The sequence below is a fragment of the Pyrgilauda ruficollis genome, unplaced genomic scaffold (assembly GCF_017590135.1).
Source record: "Pyrgilauda ruficollis isolate IOZ18807 unplaced genomic scaffold, ASM1759013v1 scaffold52, whole genome shotgun sequence".
NCBI lineage: Eukaryota > Metazoa > Chordata > Aves > Passeriformes > Passeridae > Pyrgilauda > Pyrgilauda ruficollis.
In genome coordinates, this window is record NW_024526822.1 from 339,454 (window position 1) to 350,265 (window position 10,812).

The 10,812-nt window shown below is 44.6% G+C and overlaps 1 protein-coding gene across 1 annotated transcript in view; it reads right to left on the reverse strand.

Moving 5' to 3' along the window:
* Window positions 1–2,572, reverse strand: part of BARX2 (BARX homeobox 2) — a 33,317-nt gene extending 30,745 nt beyond the window's left edge. The window contains exon 1 of the mRNA XM_041480578.1: window positions 2,133–2,572. Coding sequence (XP_041336512.1) covers window positions 2,133–2,343 — 211 coding nt within the window. The 5' untranslated portion in view covers window positions 2,344–2,572. The remainder of the gene's footprint in view (window positions 1–2,132) is intronic.
* Between the last annotated feature and the right edge of the window lie 8,240 nt (window positions 2,573–10,812).

Consider the following 10,812-nt stretch of genomic DNA (forward strand, 5'->3'; position numbering starts at 1 on the left):
TACTTCACTTCACAAATGCTGCAATTCCACACAGCTTAGTCCATTAGAAGCAGATATTCACAACACGGACTCACACAGGGACAGGCCAGAGCTTGGCTAGAAACACAACCTTGAGGGCAAATTCATTAAAGATCGCAGGCACAAAGAGAAATAAGGCTTTAATTGAAGAGCAACCACAAGAGACTCACTAGCATCACTCTCAATCCACTGCTGAATCATATGAGGATTATTAATGATTATTTACTGAATACACATCACTCTTGCAAAGACCATGCTTGCTATACTTGACCCAGAACTGTGTATTTAAAAATTTTCCCTCTTTTTTCTTTCCATGGAGGGTGGTGGGAGTCAAACCAGCTCCTAGGAAGCACCTCATCCATCCAAAATCCTGAGGATCTATCAGACCGTAATTTTTATGCTGAGGTAGTTGAACATGCTTCTGGACATGATATCGAGGTTAATATTCCTTCTGCGGGCTGAAGGGACTTTCTTTTCTAATTCTTCCTCTTTCTGTACAGAAAGAGAGAAAAGCCAAGAGGCTTGGTATCCTTACCCTGGTGGATTGAGGTCTGCAGGCAGAATCAGGCACTCCGTGCGTCACTGCCACACACCAAACCCCTTCAGGACGTTTTGGCCAAGCACTGAATTTCACTACGCAGTAGTGAGAGATCAGCTCTCAAAAATTCCCTTGTCAGCAGTATCTTGATTAACAACCAGTTCTTATATAAAATATGTCAGCAATTAGTTAGGGAAGGCAAGGGACGACACGCACAAATCAGTTGGAAGAAATAAATGTTGATGGAGGATCAAATTGTCCATGCAACTTCTTCCCAAAAGCTGGTCATCATGGGTCTTAATTCTGATCCAGCCTCCTAATCCCTCCTGGATCTTTAATAACTAGTATTTACAAAATAAATATTGAGGCTGAAGGAAGATTTATGCTTGGAGCAAGGATTTACTCTACTTGTCAAACTCTAAGGGTACGCTAACAGCAAGTTTTCTATCAGCACAGCTCTGCTAAGAGCTGAAAAGATCTTTCTTATTTATATTCAGCAATAAAAAACCTCAAACTAAACCAGCAAACCTAAGCCAAAGGACAGGCATTGAGGTTTTAAACACAACCTAATACAAGGGCAAAATGAACATTTCCAGCAAAGAGAAAGAGGAAAAATATAATTCTATTACCTTGAAATAGGTATTATTTTTATTGGTAATTAGTCCTTTACAAATATTTTTCAATAGATAAGATTTTCTGAAGAATCCATTTTTAAGTTGCAGTTTCATCACCTAATTTCTCTTGACACATTATGTGTCACCATTGGAAGTATGGCCTTATGGGAAGAACAGAAATCTGGAAAACTGCCTGCTTCACCAGAAAAGGGGATTTTTAAAAATTTTTTTTAAAATCTGGAATGTATTCTAAGAATACCATTTTTACTTTTAATGTGGATTTTTAAACGCCCACATTAGACCAATCTGCTTGTGAAATTTTATAATGCCCATGGTCAAGACCCGATTGCTCATTGTGTTGCCTGTGCAGGGCAGAGCCATTTGTGCGTATTTATTTGTGGTGTCTGCAAAATCTTTACAAGTATTTCCCCATCTTTGCTGTTAGAAATAACCTACATTCTTTCAAAGAAAACGATAATTTAGGATAGAAAAACTGTGCCTCTATAGATTTTTTTTTCCTTTTCACAATATTTCTATTAATTTCTTTGTACTCACTTTCATATGTCACACAGACATATGAAAAAAACACTGGAGGTTTCAAAGAGCATAAGATGAAGGACAATTTCTACAGGAGCTGCACTCTTGTAGATCTCCTTAACTCGTTTTCATTAGCACTGATATATTGGCTCCAAGGCACACCCCGGATTGGACTGAACCCCACCACTACACACTGATAGTAACTAAAAAGTGATAGTAACTAACTGATAGCTGCTGGGTACTGATAGTAACTAACAACGATCCCAGCGCTGGCAAACCCAGGGAGTGGGGATGGAGTGTGAAAGCCGGGCTTCGTTCCGGCGGGTTTGGGGGGAACGCAGTGGGAGATGCAGAGGCGCTGGCCCGAGACCCCGGCTCCGCGCCCGCCGCGCCCCCGCTGCGGGCACCGCTGGGGTCAGGCTTACCGGCGCAGGAGTGCAGCGGCTTGGGCCGGACCAGGAGCGACGGGCACACGGAGTACAAGGAAAGTTTCTCGAAGTAGTCGCAGGTCTCCTTGGAGAGGATCTCGTCGATCATGAAGGTCTTGTAGCGCCTCCTGCCTGCCTTGGGCCGGCCGGGCGCGGGCAGCCGCGCCGGGGGCTGCGGGCCGGGCTGGGGCTGGGGCTGGCCGTGCATGGCGGAACCCCTGCGGGGCGGCCAGAGCCGCGCCCGGCTCGCATGGGCGCCCGGCTCGCCGAGCCTGTCCCCGAGCCTGTCCGCGCTGCGTCCGCGCTGTCCCCGCCGCCTCGGCCGCGCTGCGCGGCGCCGGCTCCCCGCTATATAAAGCCGCCGATAAGCATCTCTCCCATCGCTCCGCGGCCTTTTTAGGAGGCTCGGGCTGTCAATCAGGGCGCCCGCTGCTCCCCGCCAGCACCATTGTTACCCTGCGCCGCGCTGGGAGGATCCGCCGCTCCTCTCCCCTCCCTGCTCGCTATTTTAAGATACTGGGGTGTGTGGCTTTTTTTTTTTTTTTTTTTTTTTTTTTTTCTTCTTCTTCTTCTTGTCCCCCTCCTCCTCTTCTCTAGATTGTAATTATCTAAAAAAGTTAAAATGCGGGCTGCCGGAGGAGAGTGCCCCTCCCCGGCCCCGACAGCTTTCCCCGACCGGCGTCAAACCTATTCCCGAGCCGCAAAGTGCTGGAGAGTGGCAGACGGGAAAAAAAAAATCTGTTTGTAGGTGCCTTGCCTAGGAGCACTGTGCAGCAGTTATTTTTCTGTGGAGCGACGTTACCTGCACCCCACATCTGAGATTATTTTCTGGCGGATCCCTGCTTAGTTCAGCTGGATTTTTGCAAAGCTGAGCTTTCAGCCCCTTCTGCTGAGGGGTGCTGAGGCTTCCTCACTGGAAGTTTTCCTACCAGGATGTGGGCTGAATTTTATTTCTCATCTCCGTGGCCTCTGACAGGAATCATCAGGACACCCTACTCAAGGAAAGGTGTATCAGGAGGAATCCTCTGGATTAACTGGTTGCTGCAGGTTTTCCAGAACCCAAAGCCAGCTCACTAACTTTAAATGGGTAAAGAGAGGCTCATTATGGAGATTTACCACCCTCCAAAAAATATTACTTGCAGGTTTCACACAAAGATTTAAATATAATCTGCAAAAAGTTATCAGACATCCTTAGTTTCTCATGTTTTGGCAATCCAAATGACAGCAAACACTTATTTTATTAACAGAAAATTCAATTTGTTTTTGCAAAAGGCAACAACCATTTCAAACTCATCAACGATTTGAACCACTTTTATTTTTTCTACTGTATTTTTTTTAAATCCTTCAAAACACTTGAACCTCTTTTAACCTCTTTTGTTAAAAGCACTAGTTCTTTTTTCAATTCAAAGTTTCATTTAACTTCAGCAAGACAGTTGTTCATTTACAGAGACTCAAAATCAAAATAAGACGCTTGCATTGTTCACACACTGTCAAAACTGGAAGGCAGATGCAAGAATATATCAGACTTTCGATATATCCATTGAAATTTTTTTCTTAAAACCTCGTTACATTTTTTTTTTAAATCTAGCACAGCAAATTATAATGAAACAAATGTAAAGCAAAGTGTTTTGCTAATTTTAAACCATTGCGATTACATTCTCATTTAAAATAAATAGTTTGGAAATTGTTTTATTTCTTCTTATTTTGAGAAACTAAAGTGATCTTACTATGAGGAATTTAGAATGATAACAACTAAGGAGTTCAAGAACTCCTCACCTCCATGACATTATAACTCTTTCTAAATTACTTAAACTGCTGCTTCAATTCCTAAACAAACTACGGCTATTTAAGCAGACGGACTGATTTTGTTATGACTGTAGTTTTATGAGTACTCACCTCTTCATTCAGACATAAACCATTTCAGGAGCACATTTTCTTCGTCTTTTTCAGACACTTCTTTTTCTTTTTTTTAGGAAACAAAGTAATTACCAGCAATATTAACTTCAGCAATTAGTACTTGCTGATAATTATTGCAAAGAATATTGTGGAAGCAACAGTGAGCAAGGCACTGATTTAAGCCCCAAAGCAGCAGCAAATGGCATTTTACTGCTTATGTTTCCTCGGGGTCCGGCCAGGAGCCGCAGCCCACCCTACCCCCACTTCAAATTTATCCTGCTTTTCTTACCTCTGAAAAACCTGACACAACACAGCAGAGGAATGTTTCCTGAAGAGTATTCCAGGAGCTTGACTAGATCCAGCCCAGAAATCAAGAGGGGAAGCAAACTGTGGGCTTTTCAAACTCACAGAACAAGAGACTCTGCTTGTCTTTAAATGTTTCTTTCTCACATCTGAAGGGCTGAATATCCAGAGGTGTGGGGCTGGCACCTCTGTCCATACTCTAGAAATGTGATGCCCTCACCTGAGCCCAAGCAGATGAACTGGCAGGTGGGATTAGCCCACACTAACACAGCTCTAGAAACTTTATTTCTTTTCATTAATGGTTTTTTAAAAGTAAGTGGCCAGAGCAATATGGTGGGTTATGTCGGATGAAACACACACTGGCTGTCAATCAAAAAGGGGGTGCTTTGGTCAGGAATAATCAGGGGTTTTGTTTCCAAAATTAATGAAGTGGCTGGAATAGCGAACATCTGCCAAGGGGACTCAAATCCCGAGCAGCTGTTGGAGCCCCAGGACTCTTCCCATATAGGACAGCCTTGCTGATAAGTGCTTCTCCCTGAGGTTTCTCTTGTGGTTGAAAGCTGGGACCGGACGGGAGGCTGGGAAGTGAAAGGAGCATTCGGGAAGGTTTGGAGGGCAGGAGATTTGACACAGTCTGTGTGCCCCAGGCTGGCACCTGCACGCCACAAATGGCAGCCAGGCGGCCAGGGACCAGGATTTCTGCCCTTTTCCAAGAGGGAATTAATCCAAGGGACACGATCCTCCATTTTACTGACTAAAGCATTTTTGCAATCAGAATTGAGGAAAACAGAACTGCTGTGAGTCTGTCAGTCAGTAACAAGTAATTTCGAAGGAAAAGCAAAGAGGTCAGCCCAGCACCAGAGAGCTGGAAATAGACTGTCCAGGCGGGCAGTTGTGTTCAATCAGAAGAGATATGGCAGCACACTCTCTAAAGTTGGGTGTCTGGAGACAACTAGTTTTAATTTGGAGTCAATTTGTGCTACCAGGCCTTTTGTGTGCAGTACCAGAGCCCCACATGTGCGGTGCACCTTGGGAAAATGAAAAACCTTCCAGCTGACTTGTTCAGTCCCAGCACAAACATTACCATGAGAGACAGTGATTAAGGGAAGAGGAATTAAGTTGCTGCTGTATTACTAAATTTGTGATTTAGGTAGTACCCAAGTGGCTCTGCTTAGGACAGAGTCAGCTGGTTGTGATCACTTTGCTGCTGCATTTGTACGTTGCCGAGCACACTGGAATTGTTTGCCTGAAAAGAAGAATTCTGTCTGTTGGATTTTCAGCTTCTAGTTTCCACAAGAATTTAAAATGCAAACCTATTTTGACAGAATGGGCAGGATGAACTAAAGTGCCAAAGACTGAAAGTGCCTTGGCTCTTAGTCTGAATTCCTGTTTCTATATCGAAAGGGCAAAGATACCTTTCACAAGTCCCTGACATTACCATTTTTAATCACTAGAAAAGTCCCTTTTCCAGTGAAATGCAACCACCTTTGAAAACAGATCTGTACAGACATAATCAATCCTGCTAAACACCAACACTGATCTCAACTGTATGCCTTTTTCAGCATATTGGGCTTGATACTTGATCCAGTATAGAAAAATCAAATGTCTGGCTAGAAAGAGGAAGGCACAATTTGGGCCAATGCTTTGCTCCAGGGAATCCAGACACTTTGTCCTCTCAGCATGAAAGGTCTCAGTGCTTAAAAATCCCTTTGAGTAAAAGATCTCAGCATCTGCCTCACATAAATAAAGTGAGTTTCTAGTATCTGCCCCATGCCAGAGTAAAGGGCATTGCCCAGGAAGATTTTTTTTTAAGCCAGAGAGAGTGTAAAACATCCAACACATGCACATAGAAGGAAAATCCACCTGATGGGTGGCTAAGTGAGCCACTCAGTCCTGTGCATTCCCCTGACAGAAATGCTCATTGAGAGAAAGACACCTCTGAGCAGGGTCTCTTCCCCACCTCCTGGAAAGCCTTGTAAAGGCAGAGGATGGAAAAGAAACTAAAGTCTTTGTTGACCCTGAACTTTACTGTGGCCCTTTTGCAGATGATAAGATGATATGTCTGAGCAGCCAAGGAAACAGAAACTGAAGAGCAGCAACTGCACAAGCTCACACACCCCCATCACATTTAGGGGGGCTCTTTGCTCCCAGCTTATCTTTACAACCAAATTTCACTCCTGGCCTAAGTGACTATGGAATATGACTGCTCCAAGTCCAGCAGTTTCATTAGAATTCTTTTTTCAGTCCCCAAAGCTATGGAGCTTGTCTCAACTGCTGAATTACATTATTTCCCCTGTCACCTTAAATCTGTCTGCAACCTCTTTGAGTGCCACCAGACCTCACTCTGAGTCCAGCTGATTCCCCTCCTACCCCCTATCCCCCCACTGTGATGCTGCAGAATTTGTGTGGTTACAAACCATTCCTGGCTCCAGTTTTGTCCCTTAATGGACAGCCCTGGGCTTAGGGCAGCAGCACTGCAAAGGTGTCCTTGACATGCTCAGAATAAACCAAAGCTTGAGTTACTTTCTTCAGTAAAATTATACTGAAAGCTGAACTATCAATTGGGACACCTTTGTTTTATTTCCTGCTCTGCCTCAAGCCCTAAACCTAATCTCCCTTGCCTAGAGCCAACTTTGAATCATCTAGAAATAGAGTATAAGGGTATTCATCATGTGACTGGAGCCACTGGCCAGGCCCCAAATTAGTTAAGATGCTCTGATTTAAAGTAATAGTACAGCTAATAACCATTTTTATCAGTGCTGATAGCAGGCTCAGAACTCACAAGCCATAAAGTTCATTACACATTTGCAAAACCTCTTAAAAAGGAGACCTATATATGGCCTCAGATTTACATGCAGAGAAACTGAGGCAAAGTTTCCCTCTGTTAATGCTTGGGACAGAAGCCAGATCTCACTCACCATCACATCCTCTCCAGGCAGAGCAGAATCTAAATCCCAGAATTTTCCTCTGTGACCTCATTTTTTCCCCCATAGCACACCGGGGACTGTGAGACAGTGTGTTAATTTTTTTCCAAGTTACCTCTTTACAGGACACACAACACCTGAGCCGCGTCCCCTTCCTACCTGTTGCTACCAAAACCCTGCAACCAGACTCTGGCACTGGAGTTGAAGTATTTCCATGAGCTCCCAGGGCATTGCTGTGCCACTACACAAGGCACCAAGGAACTAAACCAGAAGGAATAAGTCACTATGAATCCTGAGACAGACTCACTGGCAGAACTGAAGGCATCTAGAGAGATATTTATGGGGTGGCTCTGATTTTCTGGGAGTTGCACAGACACCACGTACACCACAAGCTATGCCAAGGAACAGAGCCCATCTTTCAGCAAGTGGGATTTGTTTTTCCAGGCTATAGCTAAGAGGCTACATTCTGGACTTAAAAACTAGGGCTAAGAAGCTTGGGAGTGGCAACCAGGAATGCAAAGGAACATTCTGTGCCACCTGAGGGTCCAGTTTGGGCAAGACAGAAGCACCTGGTCACCTACTTGTCATCCCAAATATTCCTGGGACAAGAAACTGTGTTCTTCCCCTTTCTCCAATGAATTCCACACTGCTGTGACAATCCACCCTCAAAGGCAAGGAAGTGCCCAACCATCATCCTCCTCCTACCCACATTGCTGTCCTCTCCGAAATGCCAGTGAAAACAGAGACAGCTATTTTAATATGGCCAAGGTAATAACAATCTCATTTAACTCATTTTCCTAGAGGGACTGGAGCCAATTGTGAAGGGAAGTATCTAATCTCATGAGAATGAGAGTGTTTGGAATTGGAACATCTTTCAAAAAACACCCCCAATTTTTGGCAGGGAAGGCTTCCCAAATCTAACACTACTTCACTCTTTAATCCATGCTCCAGCCTCATTTGGATGAGGATCCACATGTGAATGCTTCATCCAGCTTTGCCTAAGGCCAATTACTTTTGCACAAGTCTTGCTAAATTTCTGCCAAGCTGGTAGTGTGTTAAAAAGAAAAAAATCAAAATATTTGCAACTCCTTCTACAAAACAGCCAGGATGTTTTGGTGTTCTGTGACTGATGCGTTATTCATTATTCAGGATTATCTCTGCTTTCTTTTTTTCTAAAAACAATTTACCTGAAAGCAGCAAAGATCCCCAACCAATAGATCAGAAGAATGTCTCCAGTCTCCATAGAGGCACCAGGAAAACACCAGGATCATGTGAGTTGTACACAAGAAATCTATTCATACTAGAATGGGTGGTGTTCCAGGACGTTAAGTAATTTTGACAATCTGCCACTATCTCAGCCTGCAGGAAGCCCAGAGGGAGCTATTGATGCCGTCACGTTCTGATCTTTATTAATGGTTTCTAGACAGCCTTCATCATTTTGGGCTCTGCAGGACCCCAGTCCAAACGTGCAGATAGATCTTTGTACAGTCATCCAAAAGAAATCAGGACCCCCATTTCCAGAGAGCCCCGCGGCTGAGTGTCCTACAGGAATTGCTCAAGTTTCCTCTCCTGACAGGCTGCAGAGAGCCAGGAGCTGCCAGCCAGAAGCCCAGTTATCCCAGTATGCTGGAACAGTCCAGGACTTGCTCTTCACTTACCAGGTGCTGTGCTGCTGTAGATAAACTTGTACTTAATTAATACAAGGACAACAAGGAGACACAGGGGCTCTGGGACTCAATAAATAACAGAGCATACCAAAATTAACTGTAGCATTCCTGCATCCACAGGTAAGGCCAGGATTTTCATTGCCTAATGCTAAGGGAAGGACAGAGATGAAGAGCCTGATCATGCCTATAAATAGATTAATTCCTTCTAAACAAGGAAAGAGCAAAACCTCAGCTACAGTGAGAAGTCCTTTCCAGAGGTCCCAGCCAAATTTACCCTCCTGAGGAGCAGGCAGAGGACTGACTGTGTGTGTGGAAGCCAGCCAAGGCAGGGTTTGGGGCTTGAAACACAGAGGAGTCTCTCTCCTATTTAAAGTGCCTAGTTTGGCTCCCTGTGATGCTCTGTGTCATTCCTCAACCTTCCACAAAGTCATAGAATCCTTACCTGTGTAAGAGCTCAGGAATAATTTCATCACCAGAGCTGGAGAACTGTGCCTTTCCCAGAAGGATTTGTTGCCTGTGTTGCTGCAGTTGGGTATTTCAACATCAGCTGGGAGGCAGCACCCAGCTCCAGGGGTTAGGGAATGCTGCAGAGGACATTCTGCATTGACAGTGGGGCTGCCTGCAGAGCACTCAGCTTCTTCAGCCCCAGCTCAGTCGTAACTGCTCAGAACACTGAAACCTTCAGAGCAACCCTGGACTAAAAGGTTTGACCCTGAAGAACGACCTGGCTGTACCAGTGCTACTCTGGAAGCAAATCTGTCACACTCTAGATTGCTTAACAGCACTGAGGCACCTGCAGGAATCTGCAATCCATCAGGTTTTGCCACTGCTCAGCTCCAGGCTCTGCCTCACTTCCTTTCCCTGCAATGCAGACAGAGATTTTTGAGTAATCCCAGCTCCATGCAGAGACAGGCCCTGACCCCAGCCTCTGGATCAGACGAACCAGCCAGTGAAGAACAGGGAGGAATCAGCTCTAATTCCATTGCCATTCCCTGTAATTGGGATGTTCAAATACACGTAGCTGTTAAGACCCTGGTGCCAATAGTTAAGCCCCAGAGCTTTCAATGTGTTATCAGTGCAAGGGGGGAGCAGGACATCAAACAACTGGTATATGTGCCCAGTGTGTCCAATCCCCTTATTTAAGGAGCATCCCCTAGTCCCTTAACACAGTTGTCGCATCTTTCTGCCCATAGTCTCAGCTTTATGTTTGATCCTGAGCTGTTTTTCTTCTCACCATTACCTGTTTCCTTGCCTGCTCTCACCAGTCCTTTTCCAATGGCATTCTGAAAGACTTTAATCCTTACTGCCATGGATCTTACAGCTGCTGGGAGCCTCGGGGCTGTCTCAGCTGATAACTGAGCAGTGTCTTTCACTCAGGGCTTAACACAGACTGCACAGATCCTCATCGTGTCTGCTTGCAAGGCAGAATTGTTCTCATTTGCCTTCTACCCATTTCAAAGATTTCCCAGGGTAGATAAAGTTCCACTTTCCTGTTGGAGGAAAAAACAGCAGCAATTGCAGAGTATCCTTAACAGAGAAAAGAAAGGTCTCCAGACTCAGCCTGAAAGCTTGTCCCTGCTCCCTCTCTACCACCAATCCGCCATTAACATTTCTTCATATTCCAGAGATGCTACTATTTAACTGCACTAATATTTTACATTTACATTCTTCATGGCTTAGCTCCATTTTATGCTTTCATTTTGGGGTAACACCTTCCTTCCCCAGTCAGGACTTCATGTTCTGCTGTGAAAGTCTTCCGGCTATAAGGAAGAGAAGAAAAAAATATAAATAAACAGAAGGAAAGTTCATCTCCCCCTTTTCATAAGATGTCCAAGTCCTTGCACTTCCACCTGCAAGCAATAACAAGGGTCATTGTGCTAAGTGCCT